At 43.6% G+C, this 19,540-nt stretch overlaps 1 protein-coding gene across 2 annotated transcripts in view; it reads right to left on the reverse strand.

The window, feature by feature from the left end:
- Window positions 1–7,775: 7,775 nt before the first annotated feature.
- The window catches only part of CHCHD3 (coiled-coil-helix-coiled-coil-helix domain containing 3), a 298,664-nt gene continuing 286,899 nt past the window's right edge, over window positions 7,776–19,540 (reverse strand). For both annotated transcript variants that reach the window (XM_055284058.2, XM_055284057.2), the window contains 2 exons: window positions 19,308–19,443; window positions 7,776–8,566 (listed from right to left, as the gene is read on the reverse strand). In XM_055284058.2, coding sequence (XP_055140033.1) covers window positions 8,543–8,566; window positions 19,308–19,443 — 160 coding nt within the window. In that variant the 3' untranslated portion in view covers window positions 7,776–8,542. The remainder of the gene's footprint in view (window positions 8,567–19,307; window positions 19,444–19,540) is intronic.

Genomic DNA, 19,540 nt, shown 5'->3' on the forward strand with positions numbered 1-19,540 from the left:
TAGGCAAACACATCCAAGGCCAGTGCCAAGGCTCCACGCCATCTTGACAACGAGGACCTGAAATCTTCTCTCTAGCCCCAGACATATATCCAAAGGCCTGCACAGCCATCTCTACTAGGGGTCATAAATTATACATTAAGCTTAACATGATCAAAACGGAACCTCTGCTTCCTGTCCACACCCCTCCCACTCTTGCAGATGTTAAGTGTCTCCATCTCAATAAATGGCACCACCATTCAGTAGTTGCTCAGGCAAATCTTGGGGTCCTTACATTTTATTCCTCTCTCCCCCCACATCTAATACAGTAGGCTGTCTTGTTGGGTCTATCTAACGTCTATGGGTCTCCTAAATCTGACTTCTCACTTTTTCCACGCTATCACTCTAGTCTGGGTCGCCAATTCCTGCTTTGATCATTAACGTAATAGCCTAATATTCACCTCACTTCCACTTTGCCCATACTTTGGATAGTTCTTTAGTTCTTTACACAGCAACCAGAGTGTTTTTTTGTTTGGTTGGTTGGATATTTTGAGACTGAGTCTTGCTGTCACCCAGGCTGGAATGCAGTGGTGCCATCATACCTCACCACAGTCTGGACCTCCTGGGCTCAAGCAATCCTCCAGCCTCAGCCTCCCAAGTAGCTGAACTACAGGTGTGTGCCACTACACCTGGTTAATTTTATTTAAAATTTTCTTTTAGAGATTGGGTCTCACTATGTTGGCCAGGCTGGCCTCAAACGATCCTCCTGCCTTGGCCTCCCAAAACACTACTACAGGCATGAGCCACTGCACCCAGCCTAGAGTGGTCTTTTATAAATGTAAATCAGATTGACAGCCTGGCAGAAAACCCTCCAATCATTTTTCATTGCACTCAGAATAAAGCTCAAATCATTATCATGGACAAAAATGTCCTGCCTTGTTCTGGCTCCGATTTACCTCTGTCAACCCACATCCCAGAGCAATGGGCCTTTTTCACTCTGCTGGGTCCATGAGGACCTCCTTGCTGCTCCCCTAACCCATCAAACTTCAAGCTTCTGCCCCAGGACCTTTGTGCTTACTGCTCTCCAATCTGGAATGCACTTCACTTGGTCCTTTTTTGTTTCCCATTTTAAAGATGGTATCTCCCTATGTTGCCCCATCTGGAGTGCAGTGGTTGTTCACGGGCATGATCACAGTGCACTGCAGCCTCGAACTCCCCAGCTCAAGCAATCCTCCTATCTCAGCCACCTGAGTAGCTGGGAGTACAGGCACATGATACCATACCTGGCTTCCAGTTCTCTCACTACATTCAATAATCTACTCAGATGTGACCACCTTATAGCTGTGTTTTCACCACCTAATCTAAAATAGCACGGCACCTCCACAAACCTCTATCCCCCCTCCCTGAGAGCTCCATTCCTTTACCCATTCATATCTCACACATCACTCATCACTACCTGACATCATACGGTTATGGTTTCCTCCCACCAGAATGTAAACCCTATGAGGTCTGGACCTTGTCTGTCCTGTTCACCACGATATCCCTGACACCTGGAACAGCACCTGGTGCACAGAGGCTATGCTGAATTCAGGCAATGATTCAGGCAATGCCAATGTGACATGGGACTGTGGCTAACAGTACCTTCTCTGGGGGAACCAGAGAAGGCAGGAGTGATGAGCTAAGTGGTCCATGCTGAGCTTGGTGATGAACAAGCTTCTCCTTTAATGAGGAGGAAGTTGAAAGTGGTTATAAAAACTCAGGACAATAAACTTCTGATGTTCCTGAAACATCATCACCTTAGTGGTGATTCATAACCCCTCTTCTGCTTCTAAAATATAACATCTTTCTAACTTCACTGATAAATTCATTTCCAATAGAAGAAAAACACCTTCTGCCTTAGTCACTGATACTTCTAAGTTCTGTGTTAAGCACCTGAGGGTGAGGAATGTGGGCTCTTTTATTTTGGGTTCACATTTAACATGCAGCTGCTGCAAAGGCATTTTAAGAACACGGAGGTGACTGAAAATAAACTCCTGCCAGCAGGTTACCCGACATCCTATTCACCCTCTGCTGAAGTGGAGTTCCCAGCCCCTGCTCTGCAGCCTGCTTTCCAAGCTTGAAATAAAATGACAATGCCACTTCAACTGGAGGTTGAATACTGTTTTCAATGACTTCATGGTCATGCTTCTGAGACCGGGATGCGCATTACCTTAGGGAGATGCAAAGCCAAGCTAAAGTGTGCAGGCTGGCGTGGCGTTGCTGGTTTGATGCTGACTGAGAAACACCGCCTGTGGCTATGAAATGAAGAAAATGGTTTTACCCTCATCCCTTGGACTGCACAGGCAGCAGATAATAGGCAGTTGGCCCCAGTCATCCGGCCCTCGACCTCGATTTTATGTATTTCCAAGGAGGGGCAGAGAGAGAGAGAGAGAGTGAGCAGAGGCTTTCAACCTGTGCTGTGGGCAGTGAGGAGGGCCCAGCAGTAGCTTGGCTGATGGGCAGACCTGACAGGGAAGGGGACTCCACGAGGCTTCCCAAGTATGAGCCACTTGGACTCCAGCGCTGGCACGCTGCTCTGTGCTGGGGCAAGTCTGGGAAGAAAGGCGCACAGCTAAGCAGAGTGGTACCCTGCAACTGACCACTGACCTCCGGCTTCCATGTTTGCATTTCAAAGCCATGATATAGAAATGCAATTTACTTTGAAGGTAAGGTTATATTCGAAGCAGACTGGCCTCTCAACAAAGGGACAGTGACCACTGCCTGCATGATAAGCATCCTCCCAGGAGAGAGACTATCTGCCAGGGAGTGGGGGGCAGAGAGGTAGGTAAGTAAAGTTGTCCTGCATGGGAAAGCCTTTGAAGAGTATAGAGGCCTCACCTAATCCAAATCACTGCAAGAGTTTTGAAGTACTCTATTAAACTGAAGCAAAGCTGTTTGCCACAGAATTGACTTGGTTTGAGGAGTTGCAGGGACTGAAACGGTTTCAGTTTCCAACTTCCTTAGCCGAAAAGCATCAATATGATGACCATATTTTCTGAATCCAAAGTGGATTTAACATAGGTTTGTCCGCTGAAATACAAGAGCATATTATCACAATCTAGAGACCATGAATCTACTGGAAGGGTAGGAAAAGTGGAAGATGCCTTTGATATGGGTGACTTCTGCTTTCTTCCCATAAACTAAAGCAATTCAACTCTTCTTAGGGGCTCTGCCAGCAATATTGAGGCTGGAGGGACCAGAGAGAGAGCACAACATGAAATATAAAATTCCATCATCTCCATTCAAACATCAGCTTGGAGGTAGGAGAATGAATTAGGTGGTTGGTCGTTTTTCTCCCAAAGCCAGGATCCAATGACTCTGGGCTTTGGAAGGTAATGGAATTGAAAGTTCCGGAAGCTGTCTGGTGCTTTGGCTAAAATTCCTAGCATAAGGAACCTTTTTGGGTGAGGAAGATGACTCTCATTCCGGGTACGGGGGAACAAATCTACTTTGTCTTTTGTTTACCAATCCGATCCTTCATCATAGATAAAGCAGTGCTATCCAGGAGTAGCAGAGCTTGCCCAGGGAGATGGGCAGGGCCAGCCTCCCAGTACCCAAGGGGGGCCTTGAAGTTTCCCATTTCACTGAGCTTGAAAAATCACCAACCACTCCAGTGTCCCTGGGTCATGCACAGGCTGGGGATGATTGTAAAACAGATACAGCTCTGACTCACCTGCAGTAGAATAATTAAAAGTGACTTTTTTTTTTTTTTTTTTTTTTTTTTTTTGAGACTGAGTCTCGCTCTGTCGCCCAGGCTGGAGTGCAGTGGCGTGATCTCGGCTCACTGCAAGCTCCACCTCCCGGGTTCACGCCATTCTCCTGCCTCAGCCTCCCGCGTAGCTGGGCTACAGGCGCCCGCCACCACACCCGGCTAATTTTTTGTATTTTTTAGTAGAGACGGGGTTTCACTGTGTTAGCCAGGATGGTCTCGATCTCCTGACCTTGTGATCCGCCTGCCTCGGCCTCCCAAAGTGCTGGGATTACAGGCGTGAGCCACCGTGCCCGGCAAAAGTGACTTTTCTTTTCATATATGGTACAGTCAGAATGGGCACCTACAGACCAGGTGCAGTGGCTCACACCTGTAATCCCAGCACTTTGGGAGGCCAAGGCAGGCAGATCACTTGAGGCCAGGAGTTCCAGACCAGCCTGTCCAACATGGTGAAACCCCATCTCTACTAAAAATATAAAAATTAGCTGGGCGGGGTGGGGTGTGTCTGTGGTCTCAGTTACTTGGGATGCTGAGGCACGAGAATTGCTTGAACCCAGGAGGTGGAGGTTGCAGTGAGCCAAGACCATGCCATTGTACTCTAGCCTGGGTGGCAGAGCAAGACTCTGTCTCAAAAAAAAAAAAAAAAAGCTCCTAGAGAGTGAAAGGAGCTTCTGGGAATCACGTCCAGTCCTCTCCAGGCACAGCCTTGATCACCATGAGCCAGCGTTTTACTTTATGGACAGTAAACGGGTCCTTATCCCCCTCCTTTATTTCCTTTATGTTGCTTCAGTTATTGTTGGTACCTCAAAATCAAGTGGGTCAAGGGAAGGAGAGTAAAAACTGCAATCTGCTCCATTCCACATGCTCTTAAAGGTTGGAAGAAGCTAAAATAGATGCCTGGAATAAAGGTTTAAACTAAACCATGGACTCCTTAGCCAGAAATGTATTCTTCACTGGCCAGTGCAGGCCTCAGAGCACCCGCACCACAGTCCCCTATTCTGGGGGTGGTTTGGACCGTGGGTGTCATCAGCAAAACGGGCTACGTGACCTAAGGTGATTTCCTAGACTAGATGCAGCCTGCCCACGGAATAAATCCCTCAGGGCACTGATGGAAAACAAAAATCTAATGGGGACCATAAGCTGTGGGAAAAGTACCATCAAGGGCGCAGAGAAAGAAATACAAATATAGTTTTCATTTAGAGAATTTACCCAGTTTATAAGAACTGTAAGAATAAGAAATTACTAAATGAGAGGAAGTACTTAATATAGGACTAAAAGATTTAGGAGGCTGGAGGAGAAAAGAAGGGAAGTATCAAAAAAACACAAATCATAATGGAAGGACCCAGAGCAGGCCATTGTACAGTGAGAGACCAGAGGGAGGTGACTTGTCCCCACTGACAAATGGAGCAGAGCTGGGTCAAGACCCCAGGACTCTGCACTCAGGAGCATGCACTGTGCACTCTGTTGTCACTGCTTCTCTGGAGGGAGGCCGGAGAGGCTGAAAAAAGTGTACACACACAGAGGAGGTTAGAGGGAGGGATGAAGATGGCAGAGAAGAGAGGAGGAAGCAGAGACCGAGAAAACTTGGGAGAGGAAGACGGGAGGAGACCAGTGAGATATGAATGAGTATCAACTCATTTATTCACAACATTAGCCTTTCAAGATGATTAACTTTAAACAGACTATTTTCTAATTCACTTGGTTTGAATCACAGCAAGTTACTGCTGCCCTTTCAATTGTTCAACTGCTAATTCTTTAAAAAAATTATTTCAAGAATACATTATAGCGTTATTAACCATAGTCAGCATGTTGTACAATACATCTCTTGAACTATTCCTCCTAATCTAACTGAAATTTTGTTGCTTTAATTCTTAAATCTCAAAAGGGTCATCTCCTACAGCTCACTGAAATGTGGGTTTCTGGCAAAAGCAATTGTACCTGCAGGCTAGAAGACAGCAAGTGAAGAACCACACATTCTCCATTTCTCAGCCCGAGAAGTTGAGGACATGTGACTACCTGGTCAGTTCTAAGCTAAATACTGCTAAAAACTGTTGTAGGGAGTCTTGTGGGTTGACCAACTGGCCACAGGCATCTGGCTTTTACTAATCATGATTAGTCAATACTTTTCTAAACTAGTGCATGTTGGCAAGTTTACTGTAACGTTATTGACTTCTCAAAGAGGACTTCGTGCTGATTCAACCTAGCTGTGTTCTATAACTTCATCAAACATTTGTTTAGTACGATAACCTCTGACCAGCTTTCAAGACACTTTATTCTTCTTGGCTTCATGAGCTAAGCTACTGTGGTTGAAGGTGCGTTCTACTTAAGTGAGAAACTGACTGATTGGAATGTACCACTCCACAGCCTCATATAAATCACAACACTCTTCCCAAGCAGTGGTCTGGAAAGCTACTGTGACCTGGCAGAGGTATGATGCCATCAGCAGGGAGCTCTCCAAGGATGGAGAGAAAGGCATCATTTCATCCTTTTATTTCCCCAAAGCGCTGGCTTTTCTTGCACCTACCATGCTTATCAGAATGAAAAATCAATAAGCAATGCTGGGAGGGACGGCCTGACGAACCAACCCCCCTTCCCTTGGATTTCGCCCACTTTAGACGCCTGACTCTACAGCGCTGCATTTGCCTGCCAGAGGCAAGACTGGCAGCCTGGGATGTGCCAAGCACTTGGCTCTCAATTGCAAAACAAAACAGTATAGGAGGGAATTTGTGAGTTAGCTGATTTGCAAACACTAGAGCAAGTCGCCATGTAAACATTTGTTTTTGTGTCTCTCAGGTTTTTCCATTCCTCTCAGGCAGCTACCTGGATGCCACCCTGACAGCATCAAAATGTGGTGCTCCTCAAGTTACCAGTGAATCCTTATTCACACTGAAATAAACTCAGCTTCTTTCAGACCATTAAAAAAGAAATCTGAAAGCCCCCCACAAAACAAAACAAACAAAAAAACCCAAACAAAAAACCTTCATGAAGCAGTCATCACAGAGCATATTAGTAATTACGGTAGGAGAGCCTCTAGTGTTGCTCAGAATCAACATTAGGCCAGCAGGTGTGTCCCCAAGTGTCCATGAACATGTCACTCGGAGGGAGCCATCGCCCGGGAACCTGAATGAATAAGCAGCTGCAGTTACACTCACATGGGTTGGCTGAGACTGTTCCATCACAAGTACATCTGACTTTAAATAAAAGGTACTTGAGCATGTGAATACATTCTATGCCCCCAGCTCCAAATGCCAGTTTACTGAATCATCACACAAGCAAGCATTTACTGGGTCTGACCAAATGTATGTGGTGAGTCAGCATTTGGACTCTTCACTGTAAGCCTAAAAATTAGTTCTTCCATTTGCCCCCTTTTTGCAGTTGAAGAAGTATTGGTTGACTTGGTTGAATTCCACAGCAGAGCCAGAATTTGAACACAGATTAAGAATACAGAACCTGTATTTTGCTAAATTCACGTGCTTCATAATAAAATAAAAATCCCACATGACAAAAGACACTTAAAGGATATCACAGAGCACTGGTACTCCTATGTCCCAAAAGAACCTTCTCATTTAGCTTCAGTGTGACTACTTATTTCCAACTCACTCAACTCCAGGGTTGAAGCACCAATCATGGTAAAAAAATAAAAAATAAAAAAAAAAGGGAGAGTTATAATCAGGAAGTTTTGAAAAATTGGAATGAGAAAAAAAAAAAAAAACTAATGGTTGAATTATTTTCTTTAAACGTTTTGTAGTATTGCAGGGTCAGAAGGTCCTAACCAAGGTTATTAATCTAGTTCTTGCCCCAGGCAGGATGACTTAAGTCATCCCAAAGAAAGGAAGGTTCACATAATTTGTAAAGATCTTCCTGAATTCTACCTACCTGACAGGCAAGTTATAAGCATCACTTGCCTGTCGGAGGCTCCACGAAATGCTCTGGAGCCTTTGAGGAAAGGTACAGCACAAATGCAAATTAGTAACAACATAAATCAGCTCAATTCCCGTAAGCATAGCCATCTAACCCAGCCAAAGGAATGTGCGAGGAGCTACAATGCCAGTCTTTGTCAGAAAATATATTTATTATTATGAGTGAAGTAAAGATGTGAGTATTCACTATAGAGGTTATATCAGCCAAGGTTGCCTTCATATTGATAAAAATACCCTATCTCACTTGTAATCATAAACATTATTCCAGTAGAAGAGGTACATTTTCTCTCCTTTTTGTCTTCTTGCCTGTATAATCACCATAATAAGTTAAAATGAAATAGCTCTTATATAATCAAAGGAGAAAAGAAAGAGAGACAAAACCAACATGCCACAGCCTAGACAATTCCACCCAGCACTGGTGCCTCCAGATGTTTTCTGGCTCTCTCCACCCAGCACTGCTGCCCTCAGATCTATGTTTTCTGGCTCTCTCCTCGCCCCACTCCAATTAATTTAGCCCCCAACCCCATCCTACTTTGTTAGGGTGGAGGTTCACCAAATGATGGGGCTTGTTCAGAAGAGAAACATTTTACGGTCAGTGGAAGTTGCATAGAAAGTACCAAAAGGTGGAGAGGGCTGCCCTTCTCTTTTAATCATCATAAGAGGGTTTACTAATAGTGAAGAGTGTCTTTTAACGACTGATCCCTGATCAAGGCTTTGGCCCTTCAAATTGCTGCTGTTCCAAATGTGAAATGATTCTGCTGAATCCATTCTTGGTGTCTCTCTTTAGTGGTCTTCTCATTAGTGGTCTTCTCTTCAAATGGGTTGTTTTCTCACTAGGAAAAAAAATGTTCCATCTCTGGAATTAACGTTGATGGTGTTTTGCTCATTCTGAAAGTTTTTATCCTCCCTTCTCAAGCATGCTCTGCAAGAAAAACAGAAAGAGTAAGTTTTACCACCAGGAGAGGGCAAAAAACTAGTATGATTTGTATTGCTTTTCAAATATCTAATTTTAAAAACACATACTTCCTGTTCTCAAAATATTGCTCCTTTAATCAACACCATTGCTTTATCACGTATGATCTTTAAATGACCCCTCTCACCACCAGATGGGTTGAAAACCCTAACAAGGCCGGGCACAGTAGCTCACGCCTGTAATCCTAGCACTTTGGAAGGCCAAGGGGGGCAGATCACTTGAGCCCAGAAGCTTGAAATCAGCCTGGGCAACACAGTGAAACCCCATCTCTACCAAAAACAAAAACATTAGCTGGGCATGGTGGTGTGTGCCTGTAGTCTCAGTTACTTGAGAGGCTGAGGTGGGAGGATCCCTTGAGCCTGGGAGGCAGAGGGTGCAGTGAGCCATGATCATGCCACTGCACTCCAGCCTGGGCAACAGTCTTTGCTGTCTCAAATAGAAAGCAAAAGTGCTCCTGGCAGGGGTATTTGGAAATGTTGGGAGCATGGCTGATGGATGCAGTGACTGGGGGAAAGCTGTGGCCAAGGCAGTGCAGGGATCAAATCCCAACTCCAAAGGCTCTGAGAGGGAATCTCTTCATTAGAGAAACACAAGATTCCTTCCCAGAGAGGGAGAGCACAGATGTTCATGTGCTCATGAGGCTGGACAGAGCTACACAGATTGGTACCTATTCCCAGACTGCAGAAATGGTCCCTACATTCTATTTAGTTATTTATTTGGGAGATGCGGATGTAGATAGAAAGAATTCCTAACTATCAGATGAGAACTCTATAACCAGCTGAAATGGGGGTATACTGCCTCCATTTTTAGAGGTCTTTAAGAAGAAAAAGGTGATACTTTCCCCTCTAGTTTTGTAACCACTCAGAGAGGCAAGGTGAGGCCGAGGTTGCCTCTAGTTTATCCGTTCCCACCTGCCTCCCGCCAACCCGCACACTTCCAGCCATCTCTCCATTGAGCTCCTGCCAGGTACCACTGCACTCAGTTTAGTGCATTGGGGAAACTAATACATACACCTGTGGAAAATTCAGGAATAATAAAAGGTAATAATTTGCTAATTTTTATTTATTTGCTAAATACATGCTAAAATTTATTTTATTGTGTAAACAGCATAACATTTAATAGGAACCAAATAGTATCTGGTAGAAAGTCATTTTTTTCCTTCCTTCTGTTTCCCAGTTTCTGTGTCCCCTTCCAGAGATGGTCACAGTTCACAAAAGGAATGGTTCTGCCTGGTGCAGAGGGCAAGCCTGTAGCTGGAGCGAGCAAGGAAGTCTTCTCCAAGGACCTTCTACCATGGAGAGAATCCAGGTGGAGGACTAGGGTGGGACTGGGAGGAGTGAGGGGAGAAAGCGGTGGCCAGGATTCAGCAGGGGAACAAGCCTAGCACAGACAGAATCCTGAGGGGAGAAGCCTGGCTGGAAGAAACGGTATATGCTCAGCACTGACCAAGAGAAAGGGCGGAAAGAGGGCCCAGGACGGACACATGTCCTGCTAGCCACCAAAAACACGGAGGAATGCTTTTACATAGGAGAATGTAGCATTTAGGAATGTTAACCTGACATCCTCAGCGTGATGGATCCAACAGAGGGAAGTCTGCAGGCAGGAAGCCCAAGAAGGAGGCAGATTAGAAACCAGACAAGGGTGGAAACAAGAACTACAGCTACATGGGAAGAAAAAGGGAGATGGTGACACCCAAGGTACGGGAAGATCCTTGGTGACAAGGACAGTGACAGGGCCACCAAGAGAAACAGGGAAGTCAGTGGGAGCCTGGGAAGGAGGAGGATGACTTAAATTTTGGGTTTGTGAGGCAATTTTGGGTGAGACATCCAAAATTGGAAGTGTCTAGAAGGAAGTTGTAGGCCTTCTGAGGTCAAAGGTCTCTAGATACAACAATTTAGCATCAAAAATTTAAAAATGATTGAAATTAGGGGACAGAACAGAAAGAGTAGAAGTCAAACAAGATGGTATATTGGGTCATAGGAGCAAAGGGTGAATAGATTATCCTAAAGTGTTCATCATTATAGGTTTCTAAGAAGTCTATGTCATAGGGCACAAAAGAGCAGATATAAAGGCAGGCAAACTTAGACATAACACACATAGTGGTCAGAAAAACAATGATTCTGTCACACAGGAGGTAAATTAGAAAAGCTAGATGCATTTAGGGAAAACAGGAAAAACAAAGTAGGTGCAGTGGAAGATTCTGCTCAGCAGAGCCTTGTCCTGTAAGAACTCATACTGGAATGTGAGGCACCAGCCCCATGTTCGCTGGGAAAATAACACGCTGAACACCCACCATGTAAGAGACACCACCTGGCAGTGTCACAGCATCACAGCATCTCAGCTACGCTCACCTGCTTGTGAATTGATCTGTGTGAGTCTCTCCAATTACATAGATGATAAGTTCTATAAATTCCAGATATATAGACAACCTCACTACATCATGCTTTATTAAATACAAAATGGAAGCCAGTATAAAGCGGATCTATACTGAGCCTATCTAAGGGAATTCAGTTACTAGAGAAAGTGATCTCTTTATAAATGATGCCACTTGGCCATTTGCATTTGGGGGGTTATAGATTCACTGCTTTCTTCAACACACTGATGGGAGCTCTGAGCTGTCATCTGCCTGGTCAAGATTACATAGCTGTAACCCTCTCTACAATTTTGGGCTTAGGGTTACAAGGATAACTACACGACAATGCACCTCCTTTCAAATATTGCAAAATAATCTGCAGCTGCCACAACTTAAGGAAAGCAATAGTTAAAGAGTGTTTTCATGAGTCTAGAGATTGTTTTTACTATTCTCTCTGCAACCTCAACCAAATATAGATGGGTAATTTTTCAGCCAAATCATATCATGCTAAGAATGTTAGGCTCTCTTTCAGAAAGAGACAAGATGGGTCCTGGCTGGTCTGAGGATGAGCAGGCCAGTCTCACATAAAGACACTAAAAGAAGTAACATTTTAATAACCCCTTCAGCCACATTCACAAAATACCCTGTTACATGTATTAAAATTCTAATCCTCAAAGATAGCACAGTGGTTCAGCTGATTTGTGGTGACTCCTTGAAGACATGTGGGACCACCACAGAAAAGCACCAGGGCTGATCTATAAACATTTTGTCAAACTGCACTCACTTGCTACCAAAGGGTGGCAGAGGTGGTACAAAACCATCTCAATTCTATCAGGGAAATTAACAAACACAATGGCAGGCTGGATTTTTAAAAAAGATGAATTCATCTGTCAAACATTTTGGGTTATTATTATATTCCAGCTATGCAACAAAACCTGCTCCAACCCAGAACCCAGGGCTTTTGGCTAGAGGGATCCGTAGGTCTGGTGGGGTCTGTGTTATTCAGCTTTCACCTTATAGGTTCTACTGTCTCTATTGGTTCTGTAAGTACTGCTGTTGGGCTGAATTTCAACGCTGCATAAATTTAACACTGCATAAATTAACATAGGAAATTCCCTAAAGAATGAGGGAGAAGCTTTGCAAGTTATAAAAAATTGCTTCCTTCATTTAAGGAACTGCTAACACTTAATCTTAATGTGGAGAAAGAAATTCCTTGCCTTTGCTCATCATTTACGTAGCTGGGCCTGCAGAAACTCCTTTTATAAACAGCTGGGTAAATCACCAAAAGAAGAGAGTGGTTCAGGCATGAACACTGCTCTTTTCCCAAGTCTTTTTCTCATTCCAGCCACTGAAGAACAGCCGGCAGCTCACAAATAAGAACAGCGCCCCTGGAGACCTGAGATTGCACGTCATTTCCACTTATTAAAACCTTACTAACCATCCTAACTACTTGCCTCAAATATTTCTGTTAAGCAGTAATCTCATCAACTGATTTTTGAATCACGGCTTTCTTGGAGGGGTTGACTATCATAGCAGCATGCCAGCTACTGGCTGTGTTGATAATTTAAGAGAAATGATGGCAACCCTGGGTTGCTAACCAATCATCATGAAGAGAAGAAAAGCGGTTTGTTTTTTAAGATGCCACTCAGGGTGCTTGTCTCTGGATGAGCTTCCCCAGCGCCTCACCAAGACTTCAGGCCTCATAAAGCTGGGTAGAAAAACAGGAAGGTTTACCTAACCAAGGAAAAATGAAACTGGAGATGTGTCCTGGCACAGACCTGGTCTTAAGACACCAGTTTTCTAAGGAGGGTCGGGAAAAGTGGGGAGTGGGAGACACTGGAGATTCGATGAGGAAAAAGACAGAATGAGAAGATTGTGCATGAGACAGGAAGGAAAAGTCATCTATAAATTGAATTTATGGGAAGCACAAAGCGAGTTTTGCCTGTGCACCAAGTACTGTTCTTCACTACCTGGAAATCTGATTAGCTCACTTATTTTGTTTTCAATATGTGTCTATTCCCTGCAGCAAGAGCTGTTTGTTCTTTGTTCCTCCTGCTTTGGAGGAAATAGAAGTTAACTTTTTTCTGCCTGGATCTTGCTTTATATCTTCTGTGACAAATGCTCTGTATAATATTCAAATTAAGTTACAAGTAATTAACTGTTTATACAGCTGGCTGCAATAACAGACAAAACACTAACATACTGCAGTTCTAACTCTTGAAGGACGAGCACGAGAAAAGAAATACCTATTAAGAAAAATGAAAATCTATTACCATGGTAGTATTTCTTCTATTAAACTCAGATTTAAAAAAAGAGAAAATGTCACGAAGCAACGATTACTCTCAGAAAGTGGTTTAGAAAAGGATTCCTATGATGGAAGAGGCTGGGATAGGAAATTTAAAGTTTGGAATTTTGTTTGCTTTGATCTGACTCTAAATTCAAAGGGCTGCCCTACCAAAAGATGGGAAATCTATTATGAAATACCCACGTGTCAGTCACCCTGTGACCAGCATCCCAGCTGGGCAATTAATAAATGTCATCAAGCGATGATGATAAAGCAGCTTTCGAACACAATAAAAACACGCTCCTGGAGGGCTTCCCAGAAAGTTAACCTTCTTGATTATCTTCATGCTCTCTGAAAGTGGCCATCGTGTACATCAGGGGGGACCCTGATGTGGGTCAGGGGAGGGAAGCAGGGTGACTGGGAGCAGTAGAACCAAGGGAGGGTCTGGTCACAGCTGTGAGCTAGCCAGGGGACTGGGGTCACCTACTGTTTCCATGGGAGCAACAGAAGAGGGGAAGGGGATCTCTTTTCAAGGCTTCCATCCGCTTCCCACATCATCTTCCAATTTGTTCTTAAGGCTAAAGATTCATTCCTAGGGTTGGTCTGATGAGACCTCTGCCAGGTAGCTTTGACCTGTAGGGAGTGACAGCTCCCCATCTCCCAAAAGATGGAAAACAAGGACTTGGGAGGACCTCTGAAAGGTCAAAGCCCTTTAATGCAATTCAGGCCAATGGGCTCTAAGAGCAATGGTTTTCAAACTTTGGGTACAGAGTCTCCTGGGAAATTTGGTCAAAGTTCGGATGCCCAGGCCTCACCCCAGACCTTCTGAATCAGAATCTCCAGGGATGGGTATTGGGTGTGTACATTTTAAGCAAACCCCTCAGGGGATTCTGATGTTCACCCACATTTGAGATCTGACACTACAGGAAAAATACCCTGGTTCTGGATTTAAGATTGGGCTGTTTGGTCTGGGTTCTGCCCTTCTACAGATCATTTAAATTCTCTGGAAGCTAATTTTTGCACATGAAAAAACTGAGGTTGGGTTACATGATCTCTAGGGTCCTTTTAGCTCCAACAGCCTATAAGTCTATTAAATCATTTGCATCTAATGTAGAGTTCATCTGAAAACAATGATAACATCCAGCTTGCTCTAGCAATAGGTTTTTCTTTCAAGAACCTTGATTTTTAAGCAAAAGCTACTACTATGTTTTCAGGACCCCTTCATACTCAAAATATGTCACAGACTTAGGAGCAGAATCCTGGTCTAATATAAATACAGTTCACCGGGGAGATGAAATGCATTGTCCTTCAGAAGGTGGACAGAAATTGTGCCAGGGCAAATTCCTCCATATGCACTGATCTTGAGGCTTTGACTTAGGAAGCCAACCAAATACTGGAGATGTCAATTATATTTTAGAAACGAGACAATGGGGTGCACTACCCTTAAGTTGGAGAGCTGTCACATTAGGATCTAGCCTCATTTACTGGGTCCTGACCCCAAGCTCCTCACTGTAGTCAGGTTCCTTTCTGATCTCTCCAAAGAGATCAGCAGGAAGCATGCAGGTCTGAGGTGGGGTTGTCTCATTTACAAGACGTCCTTATTGTGAGCTGAGCTAACTGCGTGGCTACTGTCCCACTGCCTGCTTACTGACTGAAACTTCTGCTATGGTTTGGGGGACCGCTGACAGACTCATCATCTAACTTCAGGTCCCACACTGACCTCTGTCCCTTGGGCATCTCCTGGGATTGGTCCTTGCCTCTGGTCCCAGTTTGCCCAGGCTCCAGGTTCCTGGCTTCCTGCTCTGTTTTCAGAGTCACACTTCCCATGGTACTTCACAGGATGAAAGGCATCACGATCCAGGGGAGGCTTACGGCTGGCTGGAGGGAGCCTGCATTTTCTAATGGCCTTTATTAGCCGGCAGGGTACATTCTGCTAGCCAGTGCAGAGACAGCTGTTTTTCACTTCACTGACTGTGGAGAAACTGTGAAACTGTTTCTATTCCCTCCTAGTTCTTTCTGCCACCTTGGCTTCCCCAGGGCTGTCAGGAGTGTGAACCTCAAAGAAAGGGTAAGTAGCAGTGGGAGGCCAGGCAGCAGCAGACCAATCAGAAATGCAAGTGTTCTTCTCAAGTGAATATTTAAGGTGGATAGCAAAATTTAAGAGGCAAAGGCACAAATACTGGAGGTCTCAAAAGGAGAGGTGCTCCTTATACCAAATAGGCCATGTCTCTTCATCTGAGTGCGCCTATGAACAGGCATGCTTATGCACACCACCTTTTGCTCTCTATACATGAAAGCAGAATCAGTCCTAGAATAACAGAGCTAGATGGCCCTCATGGATCACCTGGTTCAAACCTTCAATTTATCAAAGCAACTGAAGCTCAAGGCACTATAATTAGATTAGGATGGCAGCAACAGCATTTCCTATAAACCCCACCCTCCCAGTGAACATAGTATGTGCCATAAGGGTCCAGCCAGCTTCTGCATTTTTCTGTCAATAGCAGCAGGGCTAGGAAAAAGCTGAAATGCTTAGACTAGCAACTCCCAATGCAGCCCAATTCTACAAGTAAATAGTAGAGAAGTGGTATGTCCCAGGGAATGGTCCCAGACATAATGCAGATCTGACAGCAAACCCTTTTGACACCCTTCCCCTTTTTTAAAAAACAGAACTTGGGCACATTTTGGTCTACCCATGAGCAAACACTATTGGCTTCTCATTCCTGCTCCTTTCCATTTCTCCTGTAAGGTAGGTGGTGTGCATAAGCATGCCTGTTCATAGGCGCACTCAGATGAAGAGACATGACCTATTTAGTACAAGCAGCACCTCTCCTATCTTAGGTAGGTGTAGCAAGATAGAATGGGAACCAGGTATCAAAGGTAAGAAGAGGTAATCCAATCTTGCCGAGCTTGAGAAAGTTATGAGGCTAAACGATATGAGAAACAAAACACACAGGAGTATGTATCAATCGATGTCCTCCTTCGTTTATAAATGCTGTATCTCATATAGCCAGCCAGCCGGTAGCTTTTAAGTCTTAGAAATAATAATTAGAGCTATTTAATATCCCTTTACCCTCATGAAGAGCACATAACTTAATACACAAGAAATATTAGTCTAAATGTCTCATGTCAACCCATTAAAAATTATTGAAGAACAGCTGAAGAAACACTGATGTGAATAAGTGGATAAATAAGCAGAGAGGAAGAGTAAGGCTAAGGAATATCTGGAAATTTTCCTATCAGTAAAACCTATTAGTCTCTAGAACAATGCCCCAGGGAACCCGTGAAAGGCCAGTCTTATGAGTTATTTAAAAGTGGAGTGGACTTAGCCATTGGAATTATTCCATGGGGGAAACCCTTGCACTGTGTCGGATATGGACAACACTGCCTAATGGCTTGTTGTCATGTGTAGTATTTTCCATGTTTAGCATGTCCAGCTTGTTCTCTGGATTTAACAGGAAATATAAGAAGTTGGCCCACGAGGAACTGCTAAAATAGGCATTCGGGACCACGTATCTTGCCAGAGTCTCTTCTAACAACAGGGGTACAGCTGGGGTCACGAGGTTAGACCATATTCACAAGGAGCAAAAGGACAACCTGGTATTGGGAGGGAAAGTAACTGCTCATGAAACACTGCTAGAAGCTCCTTCTCGCCACTGTGGCGCGATCTTAAAATGGGCCAGTGCCAAGGTGCCCCTTTCACCATGGGCTTCATCAACCCATTCCCCATGTGTGACCTTCAGACTCTGTCCCCCGCTCGTTAGATCTTCCATGTTCTGTGTCCTCCCTTTATCGCTTTCGCTCTCACTTTCCCTTACTGCCTTATTTCTGTATTAGTGGATGATGGATGGATGCCCCTTCACAAACTTACCCACTCAAAAACCAAACGCCACTTATGTATTTTGAATTTTTTTGTTTTTAAGGCAAGGTACATCTTGGTCTAGCTGTTAAATTTACTATTGTTACTTTCCTGAGTTTCAATGCTCTCAACTGGAAAACAGTGAAAATAAAACCATCTCTATTTACATCTCAGGTTGTCATAAAAAAACAAGTAAAAGAATGGATGTGAAATGACCTTGCAATCCTAACTACTGCCGAAATGTAAGGTGGCGTAGCTTCTTGGTTCTCATCCATTTCAATGTTGCCCATCTTAGGAAAAAAGGTTTGAGGGCGTCTATCTTTTTATTATTAACTTGTATTATACACCTCCTAATAACTGAATATAAGAGCCACGAAAACAATAGATACTCCAAACATACTAGCTGAAAATAAAAGATTGGAGAGTGAGGGGGAAAAAAGAGGGTCTCTTTTGAAATCATTAATAATAATTTGATGCTTTTGGCTGACCTGTTTAGTAAATTTCAGCACAATAATGCAACTGAGGAAAGAAGGGGAAAAACAAGATTTACTGAATACTTCATATAAAAGTAATCCTCACAACAATACCCCAATTTACAGATGAGAAAACTCAAGCCCCAAGGTCACAGAGCTAGTAAAAGGACCGTGCAAACTCAGGTCTGCCAGATTCAAACTCTCTATCGTGCCATGTGGCGTATTTGGTTTTGTCACAAGTTAACTCTGCTTTATCCTATAAATATATACCATTGATGTCACAAGAATATATGTAGATAATTCAACACAACCCAGACAGTCAGGATGGGGTCAGCACTCCCAATGCCCCTGCAGCTGCCACTGTGGTAATGTTACAAATCACATGGTACAAACAGGCACATATGTTAGAGACCAGCATTGAAACATACACTTTGTTACAACCACTCTTTTCCACTGACCACCACCTCAATAAGGCACTATTAGCAAGTTAGAAAAATCCATGAATCAACCTACAAGTCCCAAGTCCTTCAGTTCATATTCATATTGAAGGCTGGGGTTTCTTAAGAGCATATCAGAAGCTGTTTTCGACAAATAAAATGTACTAAGTTAACATTAGCAACATTACGTGTACCAAAGACCTTTAAAGAAAAGGATCCCTGGCATACTACTAAGAGTTATACAAGTGCAGCTACAAGCAAGAAACAGAAAAAAGCTGCCAGCTACTAGGCTTTTGAGGACAACATAGGCTTTTAATAAATCTTGATTATATTTTTTCCACTAATGTTACTGTTTTTTTCTAGCTATCCAGACAATACTAACCCTCCCATCGGATATTTGTAGAGTATAAAAATTTTACGCCAAGTGATATCATTATAACTACAGCAAATTAGACTGCAGAAAGGCATGCTGTGTAACTCAAACACTAGATTTAGTTGGGTTAGAAGGTCAAATCTATGGAGTTTGTCAGCAGAAGGAATCAAGGTTTCCAACAATTTCCGCCTCTTAGAACAACGTATATCCAACTGTTAAATTGGTTAAATGATAGGCAATTATGTGACCGCCAGAATTGATAATTTGCTTCAGGGTTTATCATTAGCTTTCTAAAGTACATAAATTAGAGAAAATGCACGTCCTGTGAACATCATATTATTCTGATATGAAGGGTCAAGAGAAGAATATGGTTATGGTCTATAAAAGCAGTGGAAAGTCTTTTTAAAATGCTATCTCTGGTTTCCCTTTCCCTGTCCAATTAAGTGAACTCTATCAACTGGTGGAAGCGTTGGACAGTGACTGAATGGCGGTGTTTTTTTTTTAACCTGGCTCTCTGCCTGACTACCTACTGCTTATGGGCCCAAAGGTGCCAGCTCTTAATCTGTATCCTCTTCGCTGGCTCTAAATATTGGCCTAAAAGTATGAGGAATGACCTTGAGAACATTATTATTAGAAGACAAAAGTTCAGGGCAAGTGGAAAAAAGTATAATCTTAGTAGAATCCTTTTTTCTGCAAGTAAATGAGTTGTACACAAGGAAGATATGGGGGGCTCTTTGACAATGATCGGACAGAAGTTATGCCCTAATCAACTCATTACAGTAATTCTTGATGATGATGACTAGGGCTTAGAAAGCTTTTTCACACACAGCGGCCCACTTAGTCCTTACCACTGCCCCAGGTCATCCAGTTTTCAATTTGCCCAGTGCCCCCACTGGCCTGGCTGGCACACCTACCTGTTTGGCATGATTGACACAGTGCATATACTGGGTGGCCAGAGCGGAGCATTTGAGGGTCTGGTGGGTGTTCTCACGGTAACACTGAAGAATTTTGGCCTGCAGATCAGCACAGACTGGATGAGACTCATATCGCCTGAAAACAAACACAGGGACCGCTGAAACCAATGGTCTTCATTCAGAATAAAAATCAAGGTTAAAGAACACATAAAACGCACAGTAAGACACAGATG

Source organism: Symphalangus syndactylus, chromosome 6 (genome assembly GCF_028878055.3).
Source record: "Symphalangus syndactylus isolate Jambi chromosome 6, NHGRI_mSymSyn1-v2.1_pri, whole genome shotgun sequence".
Lineage (NCBI taxonomy): Eukaryota > Metazoa > Chordata > Mammalia > Primates > Hylobatidae > Symphalangus > Symphalangus syndactylus.